Below are 15,614 nucleotides of genomic sequence, written 5' to 3' on the forward strand. Positions count from 1 at the left end.
AAAATGTCAAAGATTAATTCTTCAGGAAGAGTTAAAGGTAGGCTTTTGTGGGAGCTATGTCACTCATGCTTCCCTTTAGTTGAACAGATGAGCAGGTTAAGGTTTTTAGTGGAGATGAAAAAGTTGTGCATAAGGGTAGTGTGGTGGTAGTGCCTATTTATTACAAAACATGGAAGCTAAATCAAGAAACATTTTTCTTTTTTTGTTCGGACAATAACAATCAAATTGTTCAAAGAAGTGACATGACTTATGTAATGAAGCATGCAACCAGGGCTTTAGTATTTGGCATATAACCGGTTTGCACATAACTATTACATAAATTTTGGCTAGGAATAAATCACATGGGGCCTAAAGGATATTTTATACTATCCCATTTCTAACCTTGCCATTATGTTTAACTTGTTCTCTTTATTGGAACTTATTGATAAATCATACAAAAGTTTAGAAGATGCCATTCTACTTGTCGTCTTATTTTTTTGATCCGGAACCAAATGTTAGTTTAGTTTCTTTAAGTTGAGGAATTAATTCTTCTTAGCTCCATCATATATGGGCACCTTTATCTATGCTAGTTGATGTGTATTGTTAAGGTTTGAAAATATTTTTTTTAATACATAGTTGCATGCTTTATTGTTTTATCTTTCACTACTTTTAGATAGTTCTCTTAAATGTAGCATTAGCCTTCATTCAAATTGGCAACCTGACAAATATGTGATAGATGTAAAATGAAACAGTAGATGATGCAAACTTCAAGTTAAATAGTGAAGGTGGCAAAAAGCAAATAAAGAAGCTAACTTTTATAACTTAAAAAAATAAATGATGATATAAACAACCATCTTCACCGATTAGACAATTTAAGAATTATTTTTTTATAATACTTAATTGCAAAAAATAATTAGCTGCAATTTTAGCAATTTTTTTGATATATTTTAATTTATCTCTATTAATTCATTTTGTTATAATAATCATTACCATTGACTATATACTTAAGAGAATTTTAGATGATATGATAATGAATTTGTCGCTGCATAGTGCATAATGAAGAATTTAAAATTTTTTTTATAGTATATATAATTATATATTATATTCCTGAATGACTTAATAATTCCTACAAAAATAGTAAATAATATTTAAAAAATTTAATAAATCTAGATTATAAATAATGGTATCATATCTTACAAAAATTCTACTTCTTATTTTGATATTAAGCTAACATCTATTAAGTTTTAAGTATACTAAAGGCAATGTAAGAAAGATTGAAATGACAGGAGGAAATCTTTCATATCTATCTCCATTTAATTCTTTGTCTTGAACTACTCCACAATAAGTAAGAAAAGATTTAGAAATGACCTGAAGCAATATTTCATGTCCCATCTTCATTTAATTTTTTATTTTGAACCACTTGATAATAATTAGTGAGTGCAGTGTAAAAAGAGGCAAACTAATAAATATACATATAAGTAAAAGTAGATACTTAAGTAATAATTACACCTAGCCTCTAATATCTTGAGAAAGTCAACACCCATTTAGCATAGTTCATTAGCAATCAAGTAGGATGGACATAAACCAACATTAAATGTAATAACTTTTGGTAATACACTAACAACACGGTGCTTTAACATGCAAAGTATTATCCTGTTTGTGATAATGCTAGGGGTGCATGCATAGCAATATTATTTTAGTTTTGTCAAACATTTTTTAATATTATTAGGATTGTGTGTGTGTATGATAAAATCGTTTATTTCCTTTCTTCGAAGAACTCTTTGATTATGATAGTAAATGTTAGGACAATTTTATGTAAACAATATTATTTTTTACTTTTTTTTATTCCAAACAACTTCATTAAGATTGATTTTGAATGCTATGTTTGGTGTGACTAATATTTTTTTTTTCATTTATCCAAAGTTGTTTCATAACATAATCAAACTCTCTTGAGTCATTCAAAGCTGCCCTTTAAGATTTGATATTTTTAATATAACTTGCTCATCAAATACGGTATACAATTGGAAACTATTTGGCAAACTTTCACTATGTGTTGTGTCTTTCTAAGAGAAAGAAATCGAACATTTTCTTTTCAAACCCATCGAAGTATATAATCATAAAAACACAGCATAATAAATAAAATACTTTGCACCAACTCAAATACAAACCCTTACAACACAAATAAGGCAGATGAACTTAAAAATAAAGGATAAATACTACAAACGAACCAACAATGCCATGCATGGTGTTCGTTGTACAATGCAAGTCGAACCAATATATGACATTGGTGGTAACACTCATACACACTAAACAAACCACAATAAGCAAAGACATAGTTTTCCACTAAAACCAACTCTAAATAGCACACAACCCTTAAAGCTTTAAACCCTAAGTCCTAGGAAGCATAGTTTGGAGCAACGCATGGCTATTACAACTTTCTAGGTAATCCATCACACAGGAAATAAAGTTTCTTCATATGCATGGATAGATTTAATCTTAACATAATTATCATAAAAAACCCGATGAAGCCTCTTTCTTGTGCCTTCAATGGGGTTATATCGAACCATAAAAAACTGAGAGTACGCAATGACTTGAGCCCCAACCAGTTGTAGGTGCCTCTCCATAACTTGGATAACATCATGATCAACCATGACAGCTGGCACGTACAAAGTACCTATTCCATTATATGTAAATAGTTGTGACCAGTTAACACCTCCATGGGTGTCACTTACTTGCCATATAACTGAGTTGTATGAATAGATTGTGTGATTATTTGATGCCAAACATAGACATCCATCTCTAACCAAAAGGCAACCACAATGAGACGTAGCTTGAGGAGGGACGTAAATTTGGCCAAAAGTCAATGTCATCAATGAAAAAGATACAATGTATGGTTGATCATTGTCTTCACGGTCAGCAAGCCAATACACAACACCACTGGCTGCAACATATGAATGATCCAACCGTTGCACATACGAAGGACATGCAATTCTAACATGCCAATTCCTAGTGAAACTTGTATACATAGTTAAAGTGTAAGCAGTGCTTTCGGGTTCATCTTTAAATACATGCAAAATTGCATAATGAACACTGTTAGGAAAGTGAGCAAAGGCATAAGTGAAAGCACCCTCACAATAACCACCTTGCAAAGGATCATCTAGTACCCGAGGGATTTGAAAAACTGGATTCCAAATCACCAAGTGGCTTCTCCTTCCAAGGGAGGAGTAACGGATACAGAAGATTCCCATCTCGACTCCAATGAGCTGAAACCAACCGTGTTGGGTTAAAAGAAAAGGCAAGTTGAGGTAGCCGGTTTCCCCGGTAACGGCATCAATCTTCATTATCCAATCCACCGAGGTGATCACAGGAGATGCAAACCCAAAGTGAATGAATAGTGAGCAGCCACGCCTTTTCCATATCCTTGAGATTTGACTGAGAAATTCAAATGAAGTTACCCTTTGCCTCCAATAACGGCAAGTAGCACTGAAACTGACAATGGTTTGAGCGTCACATAAATAGAGGATCTCACTTATAATCTCATCAGGGAGTTGTGGAACCTCAACTTCTGTTGGAGGTATATCACTCATACTTAGGATTACAAAGTGTAAAATAGAGTACTTGACAAACTCCAAACAATATGTTGTGGTGACCAATGCTTGTTGAAGTCCATTTATAGAATGTTAATATGTCTTTGAAAGCACAACTACCTTCTTCAGATGCAATAAATTTCACAAGTTTTAGGTCTTGCATGGTTTAGCTAACATTAAGTGCAAAATGACCTTGTAAGATACTAAATAGTGAAAGAGTTGGGATGGATAAATAAAGCTGAGCTTTTAAGGAGCAAGATTTAAATTACTATATTAATTATTAACGATAAAATCGTATTTTAGAGATTTTTTTACGTAATTCTACCAAAAGGCTTTAGAAATGTAAGTAGATGATAATTACAAATTTGGGTAAAGTATATTTTTTGCCTCTGAAATTTGTTTAAAATTCAAGAAATATTCTAAATTTTACTTTGTTTCACCTTTATCCAAAAAATTTTTAAATTTGAATCAAATATATCGTTGATAGGAAAATTGTATAAAAGATAATTTACTAAAATATTAATCATTAAATTACTATATAATTTAAACCAATTATATATTTAAAAAATAGGAGTATAATTAAAATTTTTACACATTGTTCATAACTTGCAAATGATGTGACTATACTATTAATTTTATTTCGATAAAATGTCTCTTTGGTAAACACTTGAACACCACGTTTATGAAAATCATTATCCTCATTCCTGTCATTATTATTATTATTATTATTCAAAGCTGTGTTATGTCCAACAATCTATATATTATAGGAGAACAAAACTATAAATAAAGAATTGTAAAATTATGTAAAAAATTACTCACAAAGAGTACATTTAATTGAAAGTGAAAACTTATCCTGAGACAAAATTAAAACAAAATAAACCTTCGATGACTATTTTTAAAACTTTTAACTATTATTGAAAGACAAAAAATGTATTTATTCTACAAATTTATTTAATCTTTGCAAAATGACCTTGTAAAATACTAAATAGTGAAAGAGTTGGGATGGATAAATAAAGTCGAGCTTTTAAGGAGCAAGACTCAAATTACCATATTAATTGTTAACGATAAAATTGTATTTTCAAAATTTTTTTGACAAAATTCTTCCAAAAGGCTTTAGAATTGTAAGTAGATGATAATTACAAATTTGGATAAAGTATATTTTTTTTTCTCTGAAATTCGTTTAAAATTTTAGGAATACTCTAAGTTTTAGTTTGTTTCACCTTTATCCTTAAAGTTTTTAAATTTGAATCAAATATATCGTTGACAATAAAATTGTATAAAAGATAATTTACTCAAATATTAATCATTAAAGTATTATATAATCTCAACCAATAATATATTTAAAAAATAGGAGTATAATTAAAATATTTAATAATTTTTCATAACTTGCATATGATGTGATTATATTATTATTTTGATTTCGATCAAATGTCCCTTTGGTAAGCATTTGAACACCATGTTTATAAAAATCATTAACTTATTTAATTTCTGTCAAAAATATTATTATTATTATTATTATTATTATTATTATTATTATTATTATTATTATTATTATTATTATTATTATTATTATTATTCTTCACAGCTGTGTTATGCCCAATAATTTATATAGTATAGGAGAACAAAACTATAAATAAAGAATTGTAAAATTGTGTAAAAAATTATTCAGGAAGAGTACATTTAATTCAAAGGAAAAACTTATCCTAAGACAAAATTGAAACAAAATAAACCTTGATGACTATTTTTGAAACTTTTAACTATTATTGAAAGACGAAAAATGTATCAATTCAACAAATTTATTTAATCTTATCTTTGTTATTTATTTAATTATGTCCAATATATAATTAGAGAATTTTTTTAAAAAATAACTGTTGATATTGATATAAATAATATTTAAAATAGCTCTGATAACTGATAACTAAGATAAAAAAAATATATTGTATAACATAATTTACTCAAATATTAATCACTAAATATTATATAATCTCAATCAATTATATATTTAAAAAATAGGAGTATAATTAAAACTTCTAATTATTTTTCATAACTTGCATATGATGTGATTATATTACTATTTTCAAATAACTAATATTTATAAAAAATGACGATAATTCTATCAAATTCTTAAAGTGGCTATGTTTAGGGTATGCGATCAAAAACAAAAGTTAATCCAACATTATTCAATAGGTTTTTAAATTAGGATTTATGTCATCTGTTATAAATCTATGGTGTTATTAAGAAGTTGGTGCAATTAATAGAATGGATGGAACCACATCAATCACTAAGACAATACCAACTCTGTGACTTTGCTATTTAGAAGCCATACAATCTACATGACTACATGTTTTCTTTTAAAGCAAACATTAATGGTTGACAATGACATTTACTTTTTCTTTTGGGGTATTATTAACTCTAAGTAGTAAAACAATAGATACCTATAAACTGTACTTGGTGTGCATAAAGTATCTGTGTTAACAAATGAGCCTCATTTAAAATATGAAATGTGAAATGATGGCTTCCATCAGAGCATTAATCAACAGGTTACTTTACTAACTATGGTTGATTCTCAAATTGTTAAAAGAGTCACTCCCCATTATAAGATAGTTTTCGAACCCGAGCTGGATCGGCTGGCTGATAAAAAACTGAACAGAAAATATGTTGAACCGGAAATTAACCGGTGAATCTCCTGATCCGGGGGTTTATTAAAGGATTACGGTTCGAATACCCCCCCCTCATAAGAGCCCGGTTTTATAGGTTAGGAAAAAAAATACAAAAAAATAAAATAAAACAAATGACAACCCAAAACCCGCAACCCACTCCCACCCCTCTTAGCCTCTACTCTCTGAAAATGCAGAGACTTTCAAAAAGAAACGTAGCCACCCACAGCCACCCACCCCATAGCCACCGCAGGCCACACAGCCCCACATAGTTGTGATCACCGAGCCCTTCTCTTCCTTGTCTATCTGTCGCCCTCTTTGACTCTGTCGCTGCCTCGCTGCTCCTCGCCTTGGGTCGTCGTTAATGATTTTCTGCTCCTCGCCGTGGGTCGTCGTCGCCGTGTCTCCAATCCTCGTCGTGTGTCGTCGCGGGTTCTACCTTCATCTTTTGCGTCGTTTCTGCTTCTGACCCCCGTCGCGTGTCTGCTACTCCCTTCCTCGCCGGCATCGTTTCTGGTTGTCCAATTCACACCGTATCTCACCGTCGTTGCTTCTGTTCTGCGTGTGGTGTTTCGCAGTTGCAGTTTATCACGATGGCCAAAGTTTTCAAATGTTAAACCCTCAGGTCTAAAGTCTCAGAGTAACTCTCTCGGACTCGACTCTTCTAAAATTTGAACTTTATTCTCAATCTGCATGTGGTGTCTTTTTTATGATTCTGATTGTTCAGATATTAATTTCTTGATTCTTTATTTGAATTCTTTCTGTTGATGAGTTTTAAATTCAATTGTTCAATTTATTAATCCTGCCTTCAGATGTTGATGCTGATTTATTCTAATTTTGGATTGGTGATTCCAGTAGCTGATTTCCTGATTCTAAAATGTTGATGATGATATGGTGCATGCCTCATTGCATTCTGATGGACTGCTGAAATTTTCGTAATTATGAGATATTTATGGTTTGATTCTGATTGCTTAGCTGCACTGTGATTATGCTTTTTTCTTTATATTTTGTTGTTGATTAATTGTAAGTTTTAAATCATAAAATGTTGACTGGTTGCTGAACTGATTAGGCATAAGTATGGCACTGGATGAATTTGTTGAAGGTACAAATAAAGATAGCAAAGATAAAAAAATAAAAAGCCAAGAAGACTGAGATTGGTTTGTTAAGATTAGTGTTCTCAACTTGGTTATTCATCTGCATAATAATTTTGAAGTACATGTGTAAATAGCTTCTAATGAGATTGGTTATTAAGCTTTATTTGGTAGCAATGTGTTAGCAATGTATAAATGGGGAGTACACGTGTCAATGTGTTAGCAAGGAAGACTGTTTTGCTATTCTACTTTTAAGTTTGGTTTGTTAAGATTAGTGTTCTCAACTTGGTTATCGATCTGCATAATAATTTTGAAGTACATGTATAAATAGCTATGACTAATCAGGTAAAGAGAGAGATTTAGATCATTGATTTTGTATGGATCTTTTTTTCTTACACTAATAATAAAGAGGTATATTCAGATTTTTTCGTTCTGTTCTCTTCTAAGATTCCTTTGTTGGTCTTTGTTCTTCAAGCTATTTCATTCTTCTTCATTCAGCTTTGGCTTCTTGGTACAATTGAAATGTTGAATTGGTTATAAGTTGCTGAAATAGTTTGATTGCATTTGGATTGGTTTTGGATCAGTTCTAAATTAGCTAATGAATTGCTCAATCATTCCGCAGATATAATTGTTGTTGACTACTATTAGGTTTTCAAGATTTTCACTATTTTATATTATTTTACATGTTGTGAAACTCATAGACCAACAACAATAAGAAAAACCCATAAAACATGAGTGCTTACATAGGAGAGTATGGGTGGGGCGGGTTCATGAGTGGGTTTTCAGGCGGGTTGAATTATTTTTTGGCTAGACTGACCCGATGACCAGATAAAGGAAACGTGCTTATCACTGTCACCAAAGAATTTAACATAACAAAAAATTTGGTTTTCTCATTTTCTTAACTAATGACAGATTTGATGCATGTTTTAAATATCATTTAAATTAAGTATTTAAATAAATATTCTCATTAAAAGAAAAGATAAAAATATTTAATTACTATTTTAGTCCATGTACTTATTATTTTTTTTTTCCAAAAATAGTAATTTAGTAATAATATACATTGAATGATTTTTTTTGGGTTAAAATTAAATTCAGCAAAAATATTATATAACCCATAACTTGTAATTGGGAAGAAAAAAATAATAAGTTTAAATGAAAACAAAAATAGAATGACATATTAATTATAAATGGATAAAAATAACCACATCAAAATCATATGTATATTGATGGATAGATAAAAAAAAAATAAAAGCGGGACATAAGAAACACAATCCTTTTTTTGCTTTTGAATGTATAATGAAAATGGACACAAAGTTTGCTAGTAAGAGGTGGGTGAGTAGTGATTAGATAATTTAGAGACTTCAACTCTGTGATTGTTTGTAGTTAGGGTCTTAATGTCATGGCAGGTGACTATTTGTTGTATGGATAGTTTGTTTAGATGTCCGATGTAACAGTATTTTGTTGGTTATTTTAGTTTATGTTATTTTTCTGTATCAGTTTATCTTTGGGGATGTACATTGTCAAACTGATCTTGCTCATGGTCTTTTGGCTTTGATGAGTTGAACTTATCGGAAAAAAAAAAACATGAAAAATAACTTGATAGTATATTTTGTGTTCAAGTTTTCATTTTATGAAGTTGTTTAATTGTTTGAATTTTTTAGTTGATGACTGAAAAATGGTTGAGAGGAGCGTACTAAATACTTAATTGATGTTTTTGTTTAATGTTGGATGAATTTTATTTTTCTTAATGTTTAATTTGACATGAGTAGTAATGGAACTTGATTAGTGAATTATTACTAATTTTAGTTTATCTTCTGAGAGATTTAAAGGAATATTTATTACTAATATTAGGCATGTATGGGAGATCAATTTTTGCAAAATAAATTCTCTATTGTTAAAGCAAATCATTTTAATAAACATAAATAAAGAGAGTACTTTCGTTTTAGTCATGGCCTAACAGGCCCCGCCCTCGAAACCATATTTTTTCCTCATTTCCAAACTCAACTTTTATGTTGTTTTAAGCAAAGCAAAGGCCTATTTAGCGAGTTTAGTGCCAGGTCTAATCCGTGGTTGTGCCTATCAGCCGAGGCCCCAAAACTTCGTCCAGAAGGAAACGGAAATAAAACTTCTAAACTACATCCTTTGCAGATTATGTTACACCATGTGAACGGTGAACCCGGTACTCCACTCGCTGCCATAGAAGCATCACTTGGTTCCTTGCTTCATTTCGGAAACCCTAAACCCTACCAACTCTCAACTTGTTAACCCTCAAAAGACCGGTACCAGAAGAGAAAACAAAGCGTAGGCATGGCTATTTCTGCTTCCAGGAGTGACATTAACAGGTAAAAAAACTTCAACCACCATACTTTCATGACTCTATATTTTTCATTGCATACTATGAGACACATGCATGTGTCTTCCTTAAAAATCAGAGCTTTATACTTCAAAGTGGGTACTTGTGTGAGAAATTTTTTATTATTTTTGAATATCTATCTATGGGTATAAATTAAAAAAGACGTAACCCTTACCACGAACAGTAGTCGCTTCAAAACTGAATGGGTGAATGTTCCTGAAAATGCAATCAGTTTTTGTGAAAAAGGTTACTTACTAAATGAAAATAGTACAATCTAACATTGTTTACCCTTTCGTTAACACAGAAGATTTATGGCAACAATGAATAGTTGGCCTTCAGATGATGATAGACTTATCAAGTTTCGTCTTGTCAAAGTAAAGGTAAACTGATTTTGTTGTAATTTTAAGTTACATAGAATTAAATTTCAATTTCCACGGCGACTGAAATATGTTCATATGATGTTAGGGCAAAAGACATTTTCCCAAACACTTTTTAGCAAGATATGGAAAAGAATTTGGTAATACATGTTTTGCAATTGATCACTGTGACAACTGCTTGAAGATTCAGTTAGTCGGTAATCATATGAATAGAGTTATAGAAGAAGACACATTTGAGACAATTAGAGCCTTTTATCAAGCAGAAAGAGATGTAACAGTTAAGCTTTGGTATGTAGGCTTTGGTCTCTTTTATCTTTCCCTGTGGGATAAGATGAACTTTGAGTTAGCTTTGACCCAAAATCCAAATTTCTATGTGAGAGACCAACTAACCTCTGACAAACTTGATGAAATTGAACTGAATTTGAATCTAAAGTACGTACAAAAGGATGAACAACCTCAAGTGACCTCAAGTAGCGGTGATTCACCTCAGTCAACAGATGTTGAAGAAGTAGTAGGCCCTAACACGGCTGATCCTGTCGAAATCGACAATCACATGAGGTAAGATGACTCTTACTCCATAGTTGATTTTGTGACTTTTGTCATCCCATTTCATTCCTTTCAACAAACATAATCATAGAAATCAATTATCTGACAATTACAATGTGTTCAAATTTGTTGATCTATGTTAGAGACATAATTTTTCACACTTACTCCAAAGAACTCCAGCCAAGTGACATTGGAGCCAGCAGACTGGTAAAATAACACAACACTACTATGAGTCTATGTTGTATGGTTCAATTAATTTAACCTGTTAGCAATTATATTAATAATTTTGTTTTGGAATGACGCCCACAGTATGTGCCAGTTGACTTCGCAGAAATATTGAAAACATTCGGAGATGCTGCCATTTGGACAATAATAAGTCCCCCTTCGCCACAGGGGTCTACTTTTCTGTTCCAAGGCCATCAAAATCCTACTAATCCTTTTGATATCAGGTTTGGACTCGGATGGCAGGATTTTTGCAAGGCACATGTGCTGAAACCAAAAGATCTTCTAGCCTTTAGGATAGTCTGCAAACGTAATTTGCGAATGATGGTAGACATTCGAAGGTATCCGAGAGAGTAGAACATCCGCAAGTCTTGTGAGAAGATACATTTTTATGAGCTGAATCCTGATATATGATGTATCTTTTGAGCTAGAGTTATCAACTGATGTAAAACATCATCTAATATGATGAATGAGATATTGAATGAGATATTGTATTAGGTTTTCCTTGCCTCTGCAGTTCAATCTTCATTTTAAATTAGTAATTGTCTTGTCTGAATACTTTGTAGCAAGAGAAACAACTTCTTAAACATTGCCCAACATATATATATATATATATATATATATATATATATATATATATATATATATATATATATATATATATATATATATATTAACCTGTTGTGATGAAAGCCACAGGATGGATATTGAATGAGATATTGTATTAGGTTTTCTTTGCCTCTGCACTTCATTCTTCATTTTAAATTAGTAATTTTCTTGTCTGAATACTTTGTAGCAAGAGAAACAACCATTGTACTAATACTTCAAGTTGTATACACTTGCTACACTGTTCTTTAAAGGTATTTCAACATCAGCGAACAATTTAGATGATGAAAAAGCTTGTTGAAATTTCTGACTTTATTTTCTCATATAACCATATATATATATATATTGACTAATGAATTTTCGAACAAATGAACTACTAAAATGAGCAGCAACCAAATTTCATACTAATCTTTTATATATATATATAGCTAAATATACATACATGCACCTTGCACCCACTTACACCTACCTTCATCATTCAACCCCTAACTAATTAGAACTTACAACACCTTGAACTTAATTCCCATGTACTTGACATTACACTACTAAAGCAACAACATGTAATATAACATATTTAACATTAGTTTTACAACATTAATTCCTCAATTCACCCTTATGCAAAACAACTCAAACTAAGATTACTCTAGCTTCCTCTTTCCAGTGTTTCTTTTAAATGTCTTGTTGCTGGAACCTTGACCATCTGGAGTACATATCCCTACCGTGATAGCATTGTCAACAACCTCACCGACCACCGACTTAACGGGACTGGCATGGACGCTTTCACATTTGCTTTCAGTTGGGGAGTCCTGCGTGCACAAAAAAATGTAAGGCCTTCTAAAACATAACATAATATAAATTAACTTTTTGGATTATCTTTAATTGCCTTCTAACCTTCAATGCAGATATAAAACCCAACGCATTTGCTTCTGATTCAGTTTCCAATTGGCAAGAACCATCCAAAGTGGCACTAAAACTTTGATCCCCTTCATGAGAACCACCACCCAAACTGGTTGTAAAACTGTGAACCCTTGCCTAAACCACCAAAACACACTACTTGTAAGCAACAAAAGTAGGTAGTCTATTAACGAACAAAACATGTTAAACCGGATGCCAGCATACCCCAATATTAACGGAAGTCGAAGATTCCGTCGAATAAAGGCCTATCAGCGACTCATCATCACTTATCTTAACTACATTGTAAGGCTGGTCAACCGACCTGATATTCCGATACGTCACAGACAATTTAAACAAATACTTCCTTTCAACAATCGCATCGAAAGCTTTCGGATACGAACTTCCCGGGTATGTATCCTATGTTTTGGCAATTAACAACTTAGAAACAGGTCTTGCCGATAATTGAAAATATTATTAATCACAAAGACTTACAGTCGGATCACGTATTTCACTGGCTGATTTGCCAACAATAGTCTTGGCTTCTGAATTCCATAAGGTCACCTTAATACAACCGGTACCATCAGTAAGGATGACAGCAAGACGATATCTATAAACACAACACAATTGTAATGGCAATTAGGAAGACCAACTTGTATCGTGACACATGCTAAATAAATGCACATGAATACATCCTTATTGTCATCTAATTACCTCAGAGCACCATTAAACCCAACCTTTCTACAATGATCACACCAATAGCGGTCCTTATTTGGCTGCACTTTTCTGGGACATGTGTTGCACGATACGTAGAACCAATCCTTCAAACCCACATCAACAGAAACTATGGTACCAACAACCCAACATGATGTCTCCTAACCATTTAAAAAAAACATAACGTCTTTCCATCAACAGAACATAAAATAAAGGAATGTTTAAACCCAAACACTCAACCAAAAAGCTCACATGGTCCAAGTTGAGAACTTCTTCCATTGACTTGATTGGAATTGTTCCTCGAGATATTTCATCAGAGACGGAAGGTTGGCCATGACTCTCGATAAGATTGATTCTCTGAGAAGCTAGATCACCTTGCTCAAGTAAACTACATAACACAAAAAATATTGAACATAACACAGCACAGTTTTTATTGTTAAAAAAAATTATGCATATATGGAGAAAAAACTAAAGGAATTGACCTTCCCTTTTTTTCATTTTTTGCATACCTCTTCTTGAAACTAATAACAGCAGGGAAGTCAGCATTACAATATACTCGAGAAGGGTCAAAGCTACTTTGGATGTTAACATCATTCAAATATACATATGGTTTAAAAAGCTGGGCAACCATAACTAATGGCTCACAATCTGGCCTATGCAAGAATGTAACCACTTCATCAACAAAGGTGCCAAATAGAGTACACTTCATCTTATGTCCCCTAAAAACACAGGCAGAATGCATCAATAAGAACACCACCAAAGTGACACAAAAACAGCTAATATAAAAAAGATTATAACCACGTCAAAATTCATTCAACAACAAAAGGAGAATCAAGAAAACAAACTCTAAATCCTCCAAGTAAACCACCATGCGTTTAGTGTGTTGCCCAGTTTTGGTAACCAAATCTCTTGCATCTTCTTTAGCTACCACATGACCAATGCAATCTACATAAGACATGGAAAACATACTCTGATCACTTACTATTCACTCCGGTTCAAAGTGACCAAGAATTAAAGAAACCATAACAGCCTAGAATGAAAGACCGAATACTAACCGATCAAGTGGTTTTGAGCGACAACTGAAGCCATTGCCTCAATTTCTTCATACTTTGTGAATCGAAACGGGTTGAAAACAAATGTGTCAGGGGTGAGTCTAGACACAGACGTTTTCATATAAAAACTTAGTTTATATTTGTGAGGTGTAGTCCTCACTGACTTTCCATAGCCTTGCACAATGAAGTTCTTCATGGAATAGATTTCATGCTCGCGGATAACACTCCTAAATATCACAATGCTGTTCCTCGGTACACTACAATGGATCCGATCACCCTATATGAACAAAAGCCAACCACATAAAAACAAAGAAAGATTTAATATAATAAATTACATTAATAAACCCACAGGCCTGGGCACACTAAAATAATAACGATTTCAATACATGATACACTTACCCGTTCATCCTGAAGGATCATCTCGATGCTAAAAGCTTCATCCGGATTCCACTGACTCGGAACCTCGTACAGTCGAACAACGCCCACCACCACGGACCATTCTAGTTTAGACGGGTTGATGTCTGCCACACGATCAACTCCATGGGTTGCACTATTTGAAATACTAAGCGTGGCCATCTAAAAGTGTGTACACCTTCTACACAATCTTGTGCAACAAACATGTATATATACACTACCAGCTGCTCGAAAGGCAGACCAAGAAATTGTAATAAAAAGTTGCTATTGAAATGTGTTAAAAGAGCGGGAAAGTTTAACATACTTTATGCATGTCTAATCCAACATGGTGATCCTCCAAATCACTTATCAACCAATGAGAAAACAGGAACTTCATTTTATTGCATGACCTTGGGATTGCCGAAACCAAACTGAGAAGGAGAAACTTGAGAAGTAACCAAATGCTGCAAACTTGAAACCAAACTGAGAAGGAGAAACTTGAGAACTAACCAAATGCTACAAATTTCTAATGAGATTGGTTATTAAGCTTTATTTGGTAGCAATGTGTTAGCAATGTATAAATAGGGAGTACACGTGTCAATGTGTTAGCAAGGAAGGGTTTGTTACACTGTTTTGCTATTCTACTTTTAATATTATAAAGAGAAGGAGAAACCAAACTGAGAAGGAGAAACTTGAGAAGTAACCAAATGCTGCAAACTTGAAACCAAACTGAGAAGGAGAAACTTGAGAACTAACCAAATGCTACAAATTTCTAATGAGATTGGTTATTAAGCTTTATTTGGTAGCAATGTGTTAGCAATGTATAAATAGGGAGTACACGTGTCAATGTGTTAGCAAGGAAGGGTTTGTTACACTGTTTTGCTATTCTACTTTTAATATTATAAAGATTAGTAGTATCTTTTTTCTCTTCTACTTGTTGAGAAAGGTGAATAAAAATAGCTAAGCTACAAAATTCGAACTTTAGGTGATGGTCCAATAATTAATTTTCAATATGTACTTAATTATTGGTGCAATGCGACGCCGTATTGATATTTTAATTAGCTCGAGATATTGTTTAACGCATAGAGAAATTATTATTATTAATGTTGATAAATGAATTGAAGGAAAAATTAAACTAGCTAGTAT

General features: G+C 32.5%; 3 protein-coding genes across 5 annotated transcripts; 1 reads left to right on the plus strand and 2 right to left on the minus strand.

Moving 5' to 3' along the window:
* Positions 1-2,429: 2,429 nt before the first annotated feature.
* Positions 2,430-3,566, minus strand: LOC112722092 (putative F-box protein At3g25460). Its single transcript, XM_025773071.1, has one exon. The coding sequence runs from the start codon at positions 3,564-3,566 to the stop codon at positions 2,430-2,432; it is 1,137 nt and encodes a 378-aa protein (XP_025628856.1).
* Positions 3,567-6,357: 2,791 nt separating this feature from the next.
* Positions 6,358-11,322, plus strand: LOC112723205 (uncharacterized). 3 transcript variants are annotated; one of them, XM_025774468.2, is made up of 6 exons: positions 6,358-6,863; positions 9,463-9,656; positions 9,972-10,047; positions 10,133-10,602; positions 10,734-10,797; positions 10,900-11,322. In XM_025774468.2, exons 2-6 carry the CDS (start codon positions 9,622-9,624, stop codon positions 11,167-11,169), a joined length of 915 nt encoding a protein of 304 aa, XP_025630253.1. In that variant the 5' UTR covers positions 6,358-6,863; positions 9,463-9,621; the 3' UTR covers positions 11,170-11,322. The 3 variants fall into 3 exon arrangements, with proteins under 3 accessions (XP_025630253.1, XP_025630254.1, XP_072063702.1); XM_025774469.2 differs by having other exon boundaries at positions 6,358-6,848; XM_072207601.1 differs by having other exon boundaries at positions 6,358-6,848; positions 10,478-10,602.
* A 566-nt stretch (positions 11,323-11,888) lies between these two features.
* LOC112723206 (uncharacterized) lies at positions 11,889-15,315 on the minus strand. Its single transcript, XM_072205820.1, has 8 exons — positions 14,475-15,315; positions 14,079-14,352; positions 13,276-13,968; positions 13,024-13,184; positions 12,805-12,919; positions 12,538-12,729; positions 12,310-12,450; positions 11,889-12,224 (listed from the first exon to the last, which is right to left on the minus strand). Exons 3-8 carry the CDS (start codon positions 13,300-13,302, stop codon positions 12,057-12,059), a joined length of 804 nt encoding a protein of 267 aa, XP_072061921.1. The 5' UTR covers positions 13,303-13,968; positions 14,079-14,352; positions 14,475-15,315; the 3' UTR covers positions 11,889-12,056.
* Between the last annotated feature and the right edge of the window lie 299 nt (positions 15,316-15,614).

The sequence above is a fragment of the Arachis hypogaea genome, chromosome 11 (genome assembly GCF_003086295.3).
Source record: "Arachis hypogaea cultivar Tifrunner chromosome 11, arahy.Tifrunner.gnm2.J5K5, whole genome shotgun sequence".
Lineage (NCBI taxonomy): Eukaryota > Viridiplantae > Streptophyta > Magnoliopsida > Fabales > Fabaceae > Arachis > Arachis hypogaea.